Source organism: Fistularia commersonii, chromosome 7 (assembly GCF_037954325.1).
Source record: "Fistularia commersonii isolate RoL2024-O1a breed Wild chromosome 7, RoL_Fcom_v1.0, whole genome shotgun sequence".
Classification (NCBI taxonomy): Eukaryota; Metazoa; Chordata; class Actinopteri; order Syngnathiformes; family Fistulariidae; genus Fistularia; species Fistularia commersonii.
This window is the reverse complement of record NC_141290.1, coordinates 210,001-228,548: the sequence shown is the minus strand read 5'-3', so window position 1 is coordinate 228,548 and position 18,548 is coordinate 210,001. Positions and strand designations below refer to the sequence as shown.

General features: G+C 55.7%; 3 protein-coding genes across 4 annotated transcripts in view; all 3 read left to right on the top strand.

Annotated features, from left to right (window-relative positions):
- Window positions 1-287: 287 nt before the first annotated feature.
- tph2 (tryptophan hydroxylase 2 (tryptophan 5-monooxygenase)) lies at window positions 288-5,408 on the top strand. 2 transcript variants are annotated; one of them, XM_086149005.1, is made up of 11 exons: window positions 288-523; window positions 1,606-1,734; window positions 1,833-2,016; window positions 2,283-2,383; window positions 2,452-2,519; window positions 3,031-3,227; window positions 3,353-3,488; window positions 3,666-3,792; window positions 3,868-3,963; window positions 4,104-4,237; window positions 4,313-5,408. In XM_086149005.1, exons 1-11 carry the CDS (start codon window positions 341-343, stop codon window positions 4,485-4,487), a joined length of 1,530 nt encoding a protein of 509 aa, XP_086005131.1. In that variant the 5' UTR covers window positions 288-340; the 3' UTR covers window positions 4,488-5,408. The 2 variants fall into 2 exon arrangements, with proteins under 2 accessions (XP_086005131.1, XP_086005132.1); XM_086149006.1 differs by having other exon boundaries at window positions 3,666-3,963.
- A 2,837-nt stretch (window positions 5,409-8,245) lies between these two features.
- Window positions 8,246-13,736, top strand: znf277 (zinc finger protein 277). The gene is made up of 12 exons (XM_086149007.1): window positions 8,246-8,287; window positions 10,709-10,901; window positions 11,006-11,094; window positions 11,433-11,515; window positions 11,596-11,687; window positions 11,774-11,884; window positions 11,960-12,092; window positions 12,420-12,487; window positions 12,567-12,663; window positions 13,047-13,089; window positions 13,162-13,336; window positions 13,432-13,736. The coding sequence occupies exons 1-12, from the start codon at window positions 8,260-8,262 to the stop codon at window positions 13,604-13,606; spliced, it is 1,287 nt and encodes a 428-aa protein (XP_086005133.1). The 5' UTR covers window positions 8,246-8,259; the 3' UTR covers window positions 13,607-13,736.
- A 1,643-nt stretch (window positions 13,737-15,379) lies between these two features.
- Window positions 15,380-18,548, top strand: part of spg11 (SPG11 vesicle trafficking associated, spatacsin) — a 17,714-nt gene continuing 14,545 nt past the window's right edge. The window contains exons 1-7 of the mRNA XM_086148910.1: window positions 15,380-15,850; window positions 16,039-16,193; window positions 16,281-16,487; window positions 16,780-17,091; window positions 17,716-17,784; window positions 17,879-18,232; window positions 18,381-18,526. Of these exons, the coding sequence (XP_086005036.1) occupies window positions 15,645-15,850; window positions 16,039-16,193; window positions 16,281-16,487; window positions 16,780-17,091; window positions 17,716-17,784; window positions 17,879-18,232; window positions 18,381-18,526 (1,449 nt within the window). The 5' untranslated portion in view covers window positions 15,380-15,644. The remainder of the gene's footprint in view (window positions 15,851-16,038; window positions 16,194-16,280; window positions 16,488-16,779; window positions 17,092-17,715; window positions 17,785-17,878; window positions 18,233-18,380; window positions 18,527-18,548) is intronic.

The window sequence follows — 18,548 nt, the reverse complement described above, 5'->3', positions numbered from 1 at the left end:
CACACAAACACAGACACACACACATACATACACACACATGCAAGTGCATGTTTCCTTTCTTTTGGTTATTTCTCCGTATTGCTAAGGTAATGCTGAGCTAAATTAAAGAGATTGTTTGACACACACACACACACACACACACACACACACACACACACACACACATAAATGTGCCTCCACTCCAAAGCTGAAGGTGCTTCTTGCCGGGTTCCTCCCCCCCCTTCCAGTATAAAGGGTGTTGTGCGTGGCGGTGATTGTTGTGCGTCTGCCAGCGTTGATGTGTGAGGAGGCATCAGAGCGGCGTCCGGAGTCCTGGTACTCCTTCACCCACTGGTTCCCCATGGCGTCCACCCATGTGATGAAGGGCGCCGCCGAACCGCCGCCGCCGCCGCTGCCGCCGCCACGCATGCAGCCCGCCATGATGATGTTCTCCAGCAAGTACTGGACGCGGCGCGGCATGTCGCTGGACTCCGCCATGTTTGACCGTCACCAGCAGCCGCTGCGCCACACCGGGGGGCAGATGGTGAGACGGACGACCTTTGACCCCATAATCGACACACACACACACACGCACCACAGCTCGCATTGTGGGACCTCCCGGCCGCCCGCCTGTCCGCACGTCTGTCTGTACGTCTGTACGTCTGTCTGTACGTCTGTCTGTCCGCACGTCTGTCTGTACGCCCACCCTCATTTCTGCATGTCCGTCCGTCCGTCCGTCTTTCAGTCTTTGTCTTCTCACGTCCGTCCGTCTGTCTGTTTCCATCCACCATCCATCTGTGTCTCCCATACCTGTGTGTGTGTGTGTATTTGTGTGTGTGTCTGTCTGTGTGTGTGTATTTGTGTATGTGTATCTATGTGTCTGTGTGTGTATGTCTGTGTCTATCTGTGTGTGTGTGTGTGTGTGTGTGATTGTGTGTGTGTGTGTGTGTGTGTGTCTGTGTGCATCTGTGTGTATATGTGTGTGTTTCTGTCTGTGTGTATGTCTGTGTCTATCTGTGTGTGTGTGTGTGTGTGTGTGTGTGTGTGTGTGTCTGTGTGCATCTGTGTGTATGTGTGCGTGTTTCTGTCTGTGTGTATGTCTGTGTGTATGTGTGTGTGTGTTTGTGTGTGTGTGCAGTGTGTCCAGTCTGTGCATATGTGTGAATGTGTGTGTGTCTGTGTGTATCTGTGTGTGTGTTTCTGTGTGTGTATCTGTGTGTGTGTGTGTGTGTGTGTGTGTGTGTGTGTGTGTGTGTGTGTGTGTGTCATGAGCAGACAGCCAGGTGATGTCAGAGGTCATGTGATGTGCAGAGCAGAAGCTGCTCTTATCTTCTCATCTCCTCCTCGCCCTTCAATTTCCTGTCCGCCGCACAAACACCCTCCGCCCGTCGCCCCGACGACAGCCGACATCTGTCGTCATGGTTACAGATATCAGGGCAGATTCGGCTCGTCGGGACCTCGATCACCTGGACGGAGCACCGGTCAAAGGTCACACCAGGATGTCCTCTCATGCTGGAGAGAAGTTTAACGCGAAGCAAACAACAGTAGCAACCATGCAAACGGCTCAGTGTGTGTGTGTGTGTGTGTGTGTGTGTGTGTGTGTGTGTGTGTGTGTGTGTGTGACAGTCAAGGCGGCCGTCCTTCAGCCCGATCAGCGAGAAGTCGGACGGTGGCGGCGAGGGCGGCAGCACGGCGGTGGTGTTCTCTCTGAAGAACGAGGTGGGGGGTCTGGTGAAGGCCCTGAAGCTCTTCCAGGTGAGGACGAGGTCCAGGGCTGAGGTCCAACGCTGATCTCCAGAGTCGAGGTCCAGAGTCGAGGTCCGGGGCTGAGGCGCTTCCCGGTTTCCCCGCAGGAGAAGCGCGTGAACCTGAAGCACATCGAGTCTCGGGCCTCCAGGCGCTCGGCCCAGGAGGCGGAGATCTTCGTGGACTGCAGCTGCGGCCAGCGGGAGTTCGGCGAGCTGCTGGAGCTCCTCAGGGAGCAGGTGACCATCGTGTCCTTCAACACGCCGGCCCACGTCTGGTCGGCCGAGCCCGGTGAGCCGCCTTTCATCTTTTGTGGTCGATCATGTGATGGCGATCGCCCGGCGGTCGGTCGTCCATCTTTTCTTATCGATCGTCATCGCGAGGTCGATCTTCGGATCGGTCGCTCGGTACTCGTGAGTTTGTCGTCCGTCTTTCGTCGCCTCCTCGATCGACGGACGCTCGTCCATCTCGTGCGACGCCGCGATCGAGCGCCGGCGGTCCCGGAGGTCGCACGCCAAGGTCGTACGTTTTCGGGACGTCTCTGTCTGGTGTCTCAGATGAGGAGGAGGTCCCCTGGTTCCCCATGAAGATCTCGGAGCTGGACCGATGTTCTCACCGGGTCCTCATGTACGGCTCGGAGCTGGACGCCGACCACCCGGTGAGTGTCATGCGGGCGGCGCCGGGTCGATCGAACGCTCTGACCCGCTGCTCCTCGCACCTCCTCAGGGCTTCAAGGACGAGGTTTACCGACAGAGGAGGAAGTACTTTGTGGAGGTCGCCATGAACTACAAATTGTAAGAAGTGCTTCCTGCGTCTGACTTCCTGTTTCCTGTTTCCTACTTCCTGTTTCCTGTTTCCCTTTTTCCTGTTTCCTACCTCCTGTTTCCTGTTTCCTACTTCCTGTTTCCTGTTTCCTACTTCCTGTTTCCTACCTCCTGTTTCCTGTTTCCCTTTTTCCTGTTTCCCGTTTCCTACCTCCTGTTTCCTACTTCCTGTTTCCTGTCCACTTCCACTCTGATGTTTGAATGTGACTGTGGTCCTGCTGGTGATCTCAGACCTGCAGAGCCTGGGTCTGCAGATACAGGCGTGCTCAGGGTTCTGAAGGGGTGTGTGTGTGTGTGTGTGGGGGGGGGGGGTTTCTCCGGGCTACGTGGGGGGAATCGCCCCGAGAAGGTCCCGCAAACGGGATCTTCGCCCAGAACCCGAAGTCCAGGTGTTCATGACGACTCTGAAACGATCCGATTCCTGACTCGTCCTCCTCTTCTCGACCCGTTTCCATGGCGACGCCCCCATGGCGACGCCCAGCGGCCAGCCCATCCCGCGGATCGAGTACACGGCGGAGGAGGTGAGAACCTGGGGCGTGGTCTTCAAGGAGCTCAGCCGCCTCTACCCAACCCACGCCTGCAGGGAGTACCTGAAGAACCTGCCGCTCCTCACCAGGCTCTGCGGCTACCGGGAGGACAACATCCCTCAGCTGGAGGACGTCTCACACTTCCTCAGAGGTGACCTCCTCACCGAACACACACACATACACGCCGGACACACACACACACACACACCGGGCACACTGCACACACACACACACGTTCTGCACACATGTTCTCCTGATGTTCTCCTGGTGTTCCAGAGCGTTCTGGCTTCACGGTGCGTCCCGTGGCCGGCTACCTGTCTCCCAGGGACTTCCTGGCCGGTCTGGCCTACCGGGTCTTCAACTGCACGCAGTACGTCCGACACAGCACCGACCCGCTCTACACGCCGGAACCGTGAGTCCACGCCGGCCCCGTCCTGGTCCTCCTCCCGCCCCCCTGGTCCTCCTCCCGCCCCCCTGGTCCTCCCGTCCCCCTGGTCCTCCTGCCCCCCTGGTCCTCCCGCCCCCCTGGTCCTCCTCCCGTCCCCCTGGTCCTCCCGCCCTTGCCGACCTCCTCGTCCTGCTGTTCCAGGGACACGTGTCACGAGCTCCTGGGTCACGTTCCTCTGCTGGCGGACCCCAAGTTCGCCCAGTTCTCCCAGGAGATCGGCCTGGCCTCCCTGGGAGCCTCGGACGAAGACGTCCAGAAGCTGGCCACCGTGAGTCCTCCTCCGTCGCGGCTCCTCCGGCTTGGAGAGCAGCTTCCTGACCCGCCGCCGCTCTGTGGCCCGCAGTGCTACTTCTTCACCATCGAGTTTGGACTCTGCAAGCAGGAGGGACAGCTGAGGGCCTATGGAGCAGGTCTGCTGTCCTCCATCGGAGAGCTGAGGGTAGCATGCACACACACACACACACACACACACACAGTGACGTCAACACACTGTCGCCAGGGTCACAAGACAGGCTTGTCATCATGCGTGATGACGTGTGTGTTTGTGTGTGTGTGTGTGTGCGTGTGTGTGTCCGGCAGCACGCCCTCTCTGAGCAGGCCTGCGTCAAGATGTTTGACCCCAAGACCACCTGCACCCAGGAGTGTCTGATCACCACCTTCCAGGAGGTCTACTTTGTCTCTGAGAGCTTTGAGGAGGCCAAGGAGAAGATGAGGTGAGCATCATCTCCCCCCCGTCGTCCCCCCGCCGCCCCCCACTAACGGCCCCTCCGCTCGCCGCCGGCCCGCAGGGAGTTCGCCAAGACCATCAAGCGTCCGTTCTCGGTGTACTACAACCCCTACACCCAGAGCGTGGACCTGCTGAAGGACACGCGTGGCATCGAGAACGTGGTGCAGGACCTGCGCAGCGACCTCACCACCGTGTGCGACGCCCTGGGCAAGATGAACACCTACATGGGCATCTGACCCCGCCCCCTCCCGTGACATCATCGCATCCCCGCCGCCACCTCATCCGCTCTGTGGGAAGGTCGACGCTTCGTCGCCTTCGCAGCTGGATCGGGTGGACCCCTGACCCCTGACCTTTGACCCCTGACCCCTGACCTCTGACCTCTGACCCCTGACCCCTGACCCCGACCCCTAGCCTCTGACCCCTAACCTCTGACCCCCGACCCCGACCTCTGACCCCTGGCAGGCAGGAGGCATCTCACAACAAAGTTCTTCGCGACCGGTCAGAGAGCAGCTGCGTCCGGAGCCGGACTGGGAGCCGGAACCGGGTCCGGATCTAGATCTGGGTTAAGGTCAGGGATTCGATCAGGATCTGGATCAGGGGCAAGATCGAGGCCCGCCTGGATCTGTGGTTAGATTAGGATCTGGGTTTACATAAGGGACCGGATCCGGTCGAGAATTAAGATTCGGGGCTAGATTATGGTCCAGATCGGGTGCAGGGTCGGGGTTTAGACCCGGAGAGGTTTGGATCTAGATAGAGATCTAGATCGGGGTCTGAATGAAGGTTTGGATCTTGATAGAGTTCTAGATCGGGATCTGAATGAAAGTCGTGATCAGGTCTATGTCGGGTTCCGGATCAGAGCTCATCGGGGTCTTGTGGAGGTCCGGATCGAGGCCTGGATTCGGGGTCCAGATCGAGGTCCGGGTCGCGACCCGGCAGCCTGGGATCCGGACCACGGATCCGGCAGCTCGTTGCGGGTCAGGTGGTCCTGCCTTTGGCTCCGCCCCCTCTCTGCTCTGAACATGAACCACAGAAGACCTCCAAGGCCTGAGGTGGGGTCAGAGGGGTTCAGAGGGTCAGAGGTCGCCGGGTCCCGTGTGTGCCGTTGCTTCTGTCCGTGGAGGTGTCAGTGATTCATTAAAAGTTGATGTGAAGCAGAACCTTCTCGCTGTTTGTCCTTCAGAGGAACCTCTGGGTCCTCAGCAGGTCCCGGGTCTCGGTCCGCCTCACTAACATCTGGTCCATGAAGCCTAAAGGTCATGTTCTGCCTTCTGAGGGTCCCGTCTGTCCAGGCGTCCACCTGTGCACCAAACCTCCCTGGAGGAGGTCCTGAGGAGCAGGGAAAGGTGGGCCTGCAGAAGATCTGCGGCACCATTTGCATGGAGAAGCAAATGATGCGAAGTCGGAGGATAAAAGACAGAGGAACGCCAGAGGAGCTCCACGGAGACGTCCTGCTGAAGGTCAGTGTGCTCACCTTCTCACCCTCTTACCCTCTGACCTCTGACCTCTCACCCTTTCATGCTGTGTCTTTGATGTCAGGTGATCAGATGATGTCATGTGAAGATCAATCAGAGGGTCTTCTTTGATCATTGATCTGTTCTGCTCTTGAAGAACTTTGCCTTTGAGTCTCAGGAAATGATGATGTCGTCTCGCCGTCCACGTTCCAGGTCGCCATGGGGAACGCCACCGGTACGTCGGCGGTGTCGGACGCCGCGTCCTACAACGGCTCGCCGGCCTTCTTCTTCCTGCTGGAGGACATGTCGGCGGCGGTGGCGAGCTGCCGCGCCTCTGGGCGGAGCCCCGGCTGGTTCGCCGCCAAGCTGTGCGTGCTGCTGACGGCGCTGCTCGCCAACGGCGCCCTGCTGCGCCTGCTGCTGCGCAGGAAGGCGTCGGCGACGGCGTCCGAGGCGCTGGGGCTCAACGTGGCGGTCATGGCCTTGTGTTCGTGCGCCTCCATGCCGCTGGACCTCGTGGTCACCCTGCGGCCGTCGCCCGCCGTCATCGGCGAGCTGCTGGAAGCCTCCTTCGCCCTGCACTTCTTCGGCGTGCCCTTGCTGCTGGCCGCCATGTGCGTGGAGCGCTACGTGGCGGTGGCCCGCCCCCTCGCCTACCCGACTCTGCGGCGGCAGGAAAAGCGCGGCGCGGCGTGCGCTTGGAGTTTCACAGTGGCGGCGGCGCTCTGCGGCTACTTCCTGCACTCCGCGGCTATCTTGATATACGCGGCGACCACCGTACTCCTGCTGTTCAACGTCATGGCGCTGAGCCTGCTGGGAGTCGTGCGGGCGCTGCGGCGCCGGGGGCCGGTCGCCGCCTCGGGGGCGAGCGCGCGGCGCAAGCGGCGAGCTCTGAGGAAGGTGGTGGGGGTGATGGTGCCGGCGGCGGTGGCGTACGCCCCCGTGGTGGCGCTGGTGGCCTACCTGGCCGTCATGGCCGCCCGGCCGGACGGCGTCGACGGCGAACACTGCCGGGTCCTGCGGCTGCTGTTGGCGTTCCCCTTCGGCGGCCTGTACATCGGCCCCGCCTTCTACCTCCCCGCGTTCGCCTGCCGCCGCCACGCGCTCCGGGCCGCCGCCGCCGGGTCCGCCGTCAGCTCCTGGCCGGGAGGGGCGGGGCCTCTCACCCGCCGCGCCTCCTTTCTCGCCACCACATTTGCAAAGACGTAAATCCTCTCCCTCTTCCTGTCCACGGCCGCCGCCGCCGCCGCGCATCAATAAAAGGCCCTCGGCCGACAACCCGCCTCCTTGTCGTGGTTTTTGGGCTCAGCATGTAAATGTTCTCTGCAGGGCGGCGGCGAGTTCCGGAAGCCTGGAGGCTGTCAGAGAACCTCCGCTGAAGACCTTCTCCGGGGGAACGCCACGCTCAGGTGAGCTGAGGAAAGGGGGCGGAGCCAAACGCTGGCTGAGACAGCAAGGAGGCAGCAGGGGAGGAAGAGGAGGAAGAAGAAGAAGAAGAAGAAGAAGAAGAAGAATAGGAAGAAGAAGAAGAAGAAGAAGAAGAAGAAGAAGAAGAAGAAACCTCCTGAAGACACCAGCGTGCTGTCAGATGATCACCGGCAGCCAATCACAGGCCAGGCCTCAACACTCGGCGCACCTGAAGACGACGGCTTCCTCCGGCTGGACACGGCTGGCGCTCAGTGATCGTACAAGTGTGTTTTTATCCGATAATCACAAGGTTGACGAAGCGGTCGAATGCTTAGAAACAGTGTCAAGAGAACGAGGACTAAAATGAACTTCGGTTATTCCGTCTGAAGGATGCGACCTGTTGGAGAGAAGCGATGTTCCTGCTCAGGACACGGTCACGCGTCCGGAGATCCAGCCTGGCATTGAACAAAGTAGGAAAAGGTTGAATATGTGGTTGATGAGGGAATGGAAGGAATATGACAAGAGGTTTACGTGCCCTTGACTTTAGGAATGCCCGATGTAATATACAAAAACTGGAGATCGTATTGAATTTCTTATAGAGGAATAAATGCCACCATCTTAGAAAAGAGCTCTTTCGTAAAACGAGACAGAATGGGGGTGTGGAGGATCTAAGCTTTGAAACATTGAATCATGAAATGGTTGATAAAACTAATGAATGAAGATAATACTTGGGATGTTTTCACTGCATTCTTGTTTAACTCAATTCTTGTTCAAATGTGACGACAATCCCGATAAGCTTCCTGTGAAATGAGCAAGTGTTCCTCAGCAGGGTCTGCTGGCGCAGAAGATGTTAAACAAACATCAGTTTTCACCCAAGAATTGTCACCTTTGGAATAAAGAGAGTGTTCAGGAGAAAAAGAAAGGTTTTTGTTTTATAAAGCAGGGTCGACAACGGCATCAAAGATTTCTCATGATTTATTTGAATATTTGTAACATCAATACTTGCCCAAAAAATTACTGTTTGAAAGCAACATATGAAGCTCTAGATAGATAGATAGATAGATAGATAAATCCGTGAGTCTTTGAACGCATCATGAAGGCCGCGGAGCCTCATTGGTCCGTCGGCCCCTGTTTTGACCACGTGACAAAGATGGCCGCCTCCGCCGGGAGGGAAGGAGGTGAGTTTGATTCCCGGTCGCCTCCGAGCTTCTCGGCGTCTCTCCGGCCTCGGACCGGGTCAGCCAGCGGTTGTCACCCGAGGGACGGCGGAGGAATCCGGGCTCGGCCCGCGGCGGCGGCGGGGGGGGGACGCCGCCGCTCGGCGCCTCGCACCCAGGCTAGCAGGCTAACAGCTAACATTCTGTCAAACAAGGCTCACCGAACCCGCAGCTCTGCAGGACTCGCTGTGGACCGTCTGCAGATGTTGGTCCTCTCTGGAGGTCATTAGGTTGGACTGTGCACTGGGGTACAGAGTGTAGTATACTGTGTAGTTGATTATGTAGTACTGGACACTGGGGTACTGCGTAGTTCATTATGTAGTACTGGACACTGTGGTACAGTGAGTAGTATACTGTGTAGTTCATCATGTAGTGCTATACACTGTGGTACAGTGTGTAGTATACTGTCAAGTTCATCATGTAGTACTATACACTGTGGTACAGTGAGTAGTATACTGTGTAGTTGATTATGTAGTACTGTACACTGGGGTACAGTGAGTAGTATACTGTGTAGTTCATCATGTAGTACTGTACACTGGGGTACAGTGAGTAGTATACTGTGTAGTTCATCATGTAGTACTATACACTGGGGTACAGTGAGTAGTATACTGTGTAGTTGATTATGTAGTACTGTACACTGGGGTACAGTGAGTAGTATACTGTGTAGTTCATCATGTAGTACTATACACTGGGGTACAGAGTGTAGTATACTGTGCAGTTCATTATGTAGTACTGAACACTGGGGTACAGTGAGTAGTACACTAGAAGGTCAGAAGGTCCCGATCACCTGATGAAACACCAGGACAACATGGAGTCACCAGGCAGTACAAAGGTGGATTGCGGGCCGTGCACGGCAGTGACGTGCACTGAGGTCATGGCTGCTGAGGCAATGACGTCATCGGTCAGATTTACAAACATATGAACCTACAGAGTAACTTATTCACCATTTTATTGGCAGCCATTGACGTGTTTTGTTTAAAATATCATATTGGCATTCTTTACATATACAAACAGTAGCATAGAAAAGAGCTCATGTAAAAAAACGTTGTTATTATATCTTACCTTTACTTATAAAGGAAGTCCATGTGCCGCTCCTTCTGAAGCATCCATAACTTGCTTGTAGAAGTCCTCCTTATCTTTCTTCTGATTTAAAATTCTCTCCGTCTCAATGGAAATCACTGCCAGTGAAGACAGTCGTCCTCGATCGGTCCTGTTCAACTGTATGTTTGGAGTCTTTTCGATGCCGAGAACGAGCGCTGAGCCGACGCCGTCGTAGCCTGAACGGTGACCACCGGCCGGAGCAACTTTGTCACCTCGGGAACAGTTTGGATGAGATCCTTCTGGGACAAAAAGTGGAGAAGCTGCCCAGGAGATTTACATTCATCCCCCATCGTTTGTGACCCATACTGACCCATGAGATCTGGAAAAATAACTGGATGGCTGCACTTGACTTGCTAACTGTTTACTGTAGCTTGCTATTGCTAATTCTATTATTCTGTATCCCAGTAGTAAGAAGGATCCCTGGGATCAGCGGCGCCCCCTACCATGAGGCACCGTCCCTGCCTGCCTCACCTCATGTCTCTTCACACTCGTTTTATGAAACACGTTACAGTTGTTGACGAAAAACATTAGACTCATCGGCTAAACAACGGAAATTTAGTTCATATATTAAAAGTGTTTTTTTAATAGTGACATCCAGAGACAGCAATACAGTGCATAGCATGCTAGCACAGTTAGCAAAATTATTGCTCAATCCATAGTGGGCTCAGCCGGTTGACGCGTCACCGCACGTCTCTCCTTGATATTTGAACGATAAATGTGAATTCTTTTTAGCAGTTTTGAAAAAAAAAAACTAAAAATGGTGAAGCTACGTGGAAAATAACTTTATAGCACAAACCACTGAATAAACATAACCATTTAATTTATTTTTTCATTTTGCATTTTTTTCTCTCCGTGATGTCGGGTGAGGCCCGGCGAGGCCCGGCCTCCCCTGCCTTCTCTGACTGCACCTCACTGGTGTACGCTGAGGTGTGTGTTCTCCACGGCGCTGGTCCCCAGCCACCGGGTCGCAGACCGGCACCGGTGCGTGGACCAGTTGGTACCGGGCCGGCCAAGAAATGATCAGTTATTTCCTTTGGATTTATGATCTGAGTCTGAACGATCTTTATTTTGAAAAATGACCGGAATCTCTCGCTTACATCTCGGTCACTTGAGCACCAAAAGTGTAACTGGCAAGCGAGTGAAAAGTGAAAAACAGATGTCAGACGGAGAGGTTCTTTTTGAAGGGGAAAAGGTCTCAATACCAGGAGTTCTACTTGAAATGTGGATTTATCGTGTGTGTGTGTGTGTGTGTGTGTGTGTGTGTGCGTGTGTGTGTGTCAGGGCAGGACAGCATCCTGGAGCCCTTGTGTTTCCCGGAGCAGGCAGCAGGGTGCGCTGCCAGCGAGGAGGTCCTGGTGTGTCTTCTGTGCCCGGAGAGCCTCCCTCCCACGCAGCAGGACCTTCTACTCAAACACCTGCTGCTGGAGCACAAGCTGGTCATCGCGGACGTCCGCCTGGTGGCCGACCTGCCGCAGTAGGTTCCTCTGGGGTTCCTCGCGTCAGCGGCTTCCCGTCCGGGAGATGGCGGAGCGGCCGGACCTGAATCTGAGCTCCCGGTCCTTGTCTCTCCTTCTGCAGGTACCTGCTGTACTGGAGAGGCAGGTTCCTGGAGAACCCGCTCACCGACTTCTGCAGCGTGATCCAGACCAACTCCACGGGTCCCTCAGGTGACGGGAGAATCCAGCACAACCACAGTAGACACTCCAGAACCCTGGAGAGATACCATACTCAATAACACCTTGTACTTGAGTGCAGAGTATTGATCCACCTCTAGCTGACAGCTCCAGAACCTGCTTAGATATTTGTGTGACAGAGGAGATGTGTGGTGTAGGACTAGGTGTTGATATCCCTCGATAGAAGCATACCTGAGGCACCGATGAGACTCTGTGGGCTTCAAGTGAGCGATGGCTTCCTTCGGGTTGTGAAGGAAAGCCAAAGGCAGGACTGAGAAGTTTGTGAGAAGCTCTGAGCTGAGGAACCCGTGTCTCTGTGACTGTGGGTGCAGAGAAGCAGGAGAACTACTTCCTGCTGTGTGACGTCCTCCCAGAAGACCGAGCCCTGAGGGAGAAGCTTCAGCAGAGGCGTCTGGTGAGGCTTCTCCTCCGAGGTGTCTCCTCCCCCTCCTCCTCTGTGGAGTCCCACCATGCTCCTCCTCTGGTCTCCTGCAGGAGGAGGTGTTGGAGCAGCAGCAGAAAGAGCGGGACGACAGCAGCTTCCATGGATGCTGCATGTTCTGCAGCGAGGAGTTCACAGGAAACAGGTACCGTGTGTGTGTGTGTGTGCGTGTGTGTGTGTGTGTGTGTGTCCTGCTGTTGTGAAGGTCCTTCTCCTCCTCCTGGGTTGCAGGTCTTCCCTCCTGAACCACATGGCCAGAGATCACTCCTTCAGCGTGGGCCTCCCCGACAACATCGTCTTCTGCCAGCAGTTCCTGGACCTCCTGCAGAGCAAGCTGGACAAGTAGGACCTCCCGCCCCGTGTATCCGAGTACTCGAGTACTCGAGTACTCCGGCAGTAACCCGTGTGCTCCCGCAGCCTGTGCTGCTTGTACTGCGAGAAGACCTTCAGAGATAAGACCACCCTGAAGGACCACATGAGGAAGAAGTCCCACCGTCGCATCAACGCCAGCAACCGGCAGTACGACCGCTTCTACGTCATCAACTACCTGGTGAGTGTGTGTGTGAGCGAGTGTGTGTGTGAGCGAGTGTGTGTGTGTGTGTGTGTGTGTGTGTGTGTGTGTGTGTGTGTGTGTGTGTGTGTGTGTGTGTGTGAGCGAGTGAATGAATGTGTGAGTGAGTGAGTGTGTCCAGTGAGGAGCCATATGTGAAGGTCACATGGGGCTGGCTGGGAGTGGTAGGTCTTCATGTAGAAGCCCAGCAGAAGGTTCTCCTCAGACGTCTGCACAAGTTGGAGGAAGAAGAAGCTCCATCTCCTGAATGAGCAGAGGTTCAGGTGAAGCTCCCAGAGCTCAGGTCCTGATGTGGTGCCGCTGCAGGAGCTGGGCAAGAGCTGGGAGGAGGTCCAGGGAGAAGACGACCGTGAGCTGCTGGACGCCGACGACGAGTGAGGCCCCCCCCGCTCGGACGCATGTGTCTACCAGAAGATATTTGAGGGTCACCTTCTGCATCTTCTGCATCTGCAGCGACTGGTCGGACTGGAGAGCTCGTCCCGTCGCCGCCGTCTGTCTGTTCTGTCAACATCAGGCCGAGACCATGGAGGACATCTACACCCACATGAAGGTACCTTCAGGGGGTTCCAGGTCACCCAGGTACCTACCAGGAAGTTTACCTGAACTGGGATGTAACATCATGAAGGCAGGACCTCCGTGAAGATCTCTGATCACTTCATTAGGCAGACAGGCTTGAACATCAGCAGCAGAAGAGCTATAGATCAGAGAACAGGCCGTCCACCTGAGATGGAGCAGGAAGGTTCATGTGGACCAGAGAAGGTCCGTGTAGGAGATGGAGCAGGAAGCTTCATGTGGACCAGAGAAGGTCCATGTAGGAGATGGAGCAGGAAGCTTCATGTGGACCAGAGAAGATCCATGTAGGAGATGGAGCAGGAAGCCTCCTGTGGACGCAGGTCTTGACCCTGAGCTGAAACCTTTGTCCTGATGTTCCAGGAGGCCCACGGCTTTGACTTCCACCGCCTGAAGATGGCTCTTGGTAGGTCACTCACACGTGTCCATCAGAAAGAGTCCAGACACTCATCGCCATAGTAACCGTCCCCCCCCGCAGGTCTCAGCTTCTACCAGCAGGTCAAACTGGTGAACTTCATCCGCCGGCAGATCCACCAAGGCCTCTGCTACGCCTGCAGCCTGACCTTCTCCAGCCGCGCCCTGGTGCTGCAGCACCTTCAGGACCAGGACCACCTGATGCAGCTGCCCGAAGTCTCCGTCTGGGACCAGCCGCAGTGAGTCCAGGGGGCGGGGCTACGTCAGGGGGCGGGGCTGCCTCGGGGGGCGGGGCCGAGACACCGCTAAGGACCGCCCACTCCCGTCTCCTCAGGTACTTCTTCCCCACCTACGAGAACGACGCCCTGCTCTGCGTCCTGTCGGACAGCGACGGCGAGCCGGGCCAGGACGCCGGTCACCATGGCGACGCCCCCGTCATTGCCGAGGACCTGTCCGATCTCAGGGAGCTGAGACACAGGAGTGTCCTCAGGACGCTGCTGAGGAGCTGAACACACACACACACACACACACACACAGGGTGGGCGGAGCCTGTGGGGCCTAAGCCCCGCCCACCAGGAGCATCCGTTCATGTACTGTTGCCCCACCGCTGTGCTTTTACAAATAAAGTTGTAGACTTCCCCTGGTAGCTGACGTCACTTCTTAGGGGGGTTAGAATGAGTGAATGCCGTGTTTTGATTGGTTCTCCCAGCTGTACTATGGCAGCCTCACCGTGCCCTGTTATCATTTCCATCCCCAAGCCCGGGAAAGACCCTCGTCTTGTGGAAAACAGAAGACCCATCACTCTCAGAAATTGGGATTATAAACTGTTTACCTACATCTTAGTTTCCCGTCTCCAATCAGGAATCTCAGACATTATTGCAGAGACACAATGGGGCTTTCTGAAAGGACCATCGATCCACAGTAATATGAGGCTTGTCATGGACATCATAGAATACAGAGACCTCCTGGAAGATAACGGCTTCATATTCTTCTTGGACTTTTATACAGCCTTTGACTCGGTCCAACATCCATTTATCATAGCGACGCTCCAACAATTTGGATTTGGTTTAAAATTCAGGAATGTGATCCGTGGGCTCTAGGAGAATATTCATAGCTGTGTCACCCTGCCAAGCGGCACCACTCCGAGCTTCCATGTTGATGTGGGAATCCCCCAAGGTTGCCCCGTCTCACCCGATTTATTTAGACTTGCTACCCAAATGCTAGCCGTTTATGTTAAAAATAGCAACGATATCCAAAAGTTAGACGTGTTGGGGACAGAAATGGTTATTAGCCAGCTGGCAGATGACACAACCTTAGTTTTGAAAAATGAACATCAAGTCCCAATGAGCGTTGAAAAAATTAAAACATTCTCCAAGGCTTCAGGATTGTCATTAAACTTAAAGAAATGTGAACTTTTTGAGCTTCATGACTCGCCACTAAAGGAAATCAGCAATGTTCCTATCAAATCAGAAATAAAATACTTGAGCATTTTCCTATCTAAGGACCAAAAGTTAAAGCAATCCAGGAACATTGAATCTAAACTGAATCAAGGTAAAGCTAAACTGAATATATGGCTCCAAAGAGATTTATCAATATTAGGCCGGATATATTTGACTAAAAGGGAATGTTTATCCAGATGTATATACCCAGTGTATTCCAATGCTGCTCCAAATCAACTCATAAAATCTATTAACCAAATAAATTTCAACTTTATCTGGAGGAACAGAGCACACCATCTAAAAAATCACATCTGGTGACAGAAACAAGTGAAGGAGGGCTGAAAGTGATAGAGTTGGACTGCCTGAATGGGACATAGAAGGTGAACTGGTTGAAATCCTGGATCAAACATCATCATTCTTTCTGGTATTGTACTCCAAACTACTTATTCAACAAAGTCTTCAGCTTATCTCTGACTTGGATATCAACAAGATTCCTGTCCAATTTTCAGAGTTCCTTAAACACAGTTCCCTTTTTTACTTTTTCTCCGAGCATTAAACATTTCTCACAAACCTTTAATACTGTTAACTTGTACAGTTAAGTGATTATATACAGATTCATTGACATTCGATTCTACCTCGCCATGTTTGTTGGTACATATGTATATCTGTTTATACTGTTATGTTCAATAACAAAAAGTATTTTCACGGCAGCGTCCGGTTGTTCGGAGCTCCGAGGCGCGTCAGATGTTTGGAAATAGAGTCCCGGTTTAGTTCCGACATCTTCACATTGAAAGGCGAGGAGAGATTTTTAAGAGGTTTTATTTCAAAGACTGAATTATTTTATGTCTCCGAACAGACACGGTTCGATGAAGAAGTATCGCTGAAATACCAGATCGGGTCGCGGGTTCGAAGCCCGCCGCTCCAGCCCGCCCCGCGGAGAGACCGGAAGTGACGAGCCCAGCTTCCGGTGTGCGTGGCCCCTCATTGGTCGGGGCAGGTCAGGTGACAGCAGGAGCGGGTCAGGTGCTCGGGCGGAAGCGGCCGCATCTTGTTTACGTCGCGGTTCCAGAGGAGGCGCCGCGTCTCGCCGCGTCCCGCCGCCGCACTCATGGAGGAACCGGACGCGGCCCCCTCCGTCGAGGTGGCGCTGGTCCCGGAGAACCGCCACCGAGGCCCGGTCGCGGACGTGCTGGAGGCCCGGCTGGCTCCCGGGGGCTCCCCGCTCGGCTGCCTGGAGCTCAGCGGGAGGCTGCTGCTGTGGGACCCGGCGGACAGGGACGCGCCGCCGGCCGCGCTGGACGGAACCTACCGAGAGTGAGTGCGGCACCGGGGCACCGGGGCACCGGGGGGCCGGAAATAAGCTGAGCCTCTGCCACAGAAAAGCCAGAAATCCCCCGCGAGTGACGTAAAACGGCGGTGACAGAAAGTTAGCGCTCACGGACGCCATATTTGTAGTTTTTTCCCTAACAGACAGGTGTGCGTGCGTTTGTGTGTGCGTGCAGCTTCCGGTGGGAGGAGCCGGGCGGCAGCGGAGGCCCCCGCCTGCTGGCCGTGGGGTCGGACTGGGACCTGACCCTGCTGGAGGCCGAGCCCCTGCGGGAAGTCCACCGCGTCCCCGCCTCCAGCCTGCTGGACCGGGTCCGAGACCAGGACCAGGGTGAGTCCCCCCAACGGGGTCCGGGAGCGGTGCTGTCTGATTCCCTGCCTGGTACCAGTGTGTGTGTGTGTGTGTGTGTGTTTGCAGGTGTGTGTGAGCTGCAGGCGGTGTGTGTGTTGTCCTTTGCGGCTGGACGCTGCTCCCTCCTCCTCAACCACGCCTGGCTCCTGCAGCTGGCATTGGCTCCGCCTCCTGCCGCCACCTGCCGCCCCCTTGGGCTGCCGGGCGCCGCCGCCCCGACCCTGTGTGTGTGCGGGGAAACCCTGTTCATCCTGAGCGACGCTGGAGTCATATGTATCCTCTGACCTTACACACACACACACACACACACACACACACACACACACCTTTTCTTGATCACTTAGTGTTTGTCAGGAGGTGCAGACTGTCGAGAGGTGGAGTGTGTGGTGTGTCAGGCTGAGAACCTCATAGATGGAGGTGGAGTGTGTGGTGTGTCAGGCTGAGAACCTCATAGATGGAGGTGGAGTGTGTGATGTGTCAGGCTGAGAAGCGTGAGGACCTTCTGTCCTCCAGAAGTTCTCGGCGACCTTCCTCCTGCCAGCATGATCCTGACCTGCTTCTCCAGCCGTGTTCGACATGTCCGACGGCCTCCCGCTGGCCACCGTGGACCTCCGGACCTACCAGACCTACCAGACCTACCAGACCCCCGAGTCCACGGAGGAGGACCTGCCCCGCCCGCCCCCCTGGACCAGCTCCCCCTTCCGCCTGCTGCAGGTGTCGGCCGACCTGAGCACGGCCGTGGCGGTGACGCGGTCTCACGCCGCCGTGGCCGTGGACCTGGACCACTACTTCACGTACGGACCCTCCTCCATCTCCTCCTCCTCCTCCTTATCCTTCTCTTCTTCCTCCTCTTCTTCCTCCTCCTCCTCGTCCCATTGAACACAAAAGGCGGTCGGACAATCGATTTTAATCAAACATTCAAAGCCATTCAATTACATTCAAAGATTTTATTTCATGGTTAAAAGCTCAAGTCATTCATTCAAATAATCCTTTTCTTTTCAGCACAAATGAATACCAAATAGTTAGTTTCATAAATGTAATCGAGAACTCAAATTTCATTCATCGAATGCATTTTATTCATTTCAGAAGTAAAAAAAGACTTGATTTGTTCTTTAATGGATTCAATAAAAGATCAGACACTGAAGCGATTATTAAAGCCTTTGGTGATTTTATTGAATCGATTTTGAAGAATTCATTTCATGAATTAACTGTCGTTAATTAATATTTTAACACAAAAACTAGTTGTTGATTCAAAGCAATAACTGTGATCAAAGTAGTTTGGATTCAAACTAAATAACTTGTGTGATTGGAAAATGAATTGAAGTAATTCATTCAGTAAAATGAAAGGAGGTGTAGGAAACACCGCGAAGGACCATCTGAACGTGGTCTCCAGGAGAAGGTCCGGTTCCTCATCGAAGCTGTAATCCGTCAGGTTGTTCCCGGACCACCTGCTGCGCCCCCCCCGCCCGTCGGGCCCCGCCCCCCGCCCGCCGCCGCCCGCGGACCAGGACGCGTCGGCGAGCTCCGCCTCCCGCCTGGCGCCTCTGCGGGCCGGCCTCCGGACAGACCGGTGAGGAAGCCTCAGGCGCCGGCGGGAGCTCCTCGGGGAGGTTGCAGGTTGCGGGAAGATCACGTTAATGTTCTCCGTGTTCCCCGGCCCTCAGGTCCTGGGGGGCCCGCCTGGCGTCCCTCCGAGGCCGGGCCCGGCCCGACCGGGCCGACCCTCCCGGCGCCCGCCGGGCCCCCTGGGCGCCCGGCCCCCCCCCCGCTCTGCGCCCGCAGCAGGGCCCCCCCCGGCGGGGCCTCCGTCACCTTCTCCGCCCCCGAGGCGTCGGCGCCGCGCCTCCTCGCCGTGACAGGCTTCTCCGCGCTGATGACCTTCGTCTCCGACGGCAACGGCCAAACCACGGTGGCCCTTTGGAACCTGAGCTCCGGGGCGCTGAGCTACCACCGGGCCCGCGGAGACGCCGCACCCGTGGAACCCTGTGGAGCAACACACCAGAGGCTGCTGCTGAAGAGTAAGGACTGAGGACACACACACACACACACACACACACACACACACACACACACACACACACACGGGGAAGTGTGCCATCCAGTCTGAGATGTTCCCCGAGCAGCTCCGCGGGATCCATCCTGGAAACCTCTGCGGTGTCTCCCCAGAGGAAGGCCTGGTCCAGGTGGTCTTCTCTGTGTCCCAGGAGGAGCTCCTCAGCAGGCTCATGTTGTTCGGCAGCGCGGCCACGGTGGACGCCGTGTGTCACCTGAACGGCTGGGGTCGCTGCCCCGTCCCCATCCACGCCCTGCAGGTACTCCGGACCTTCGGCGGCG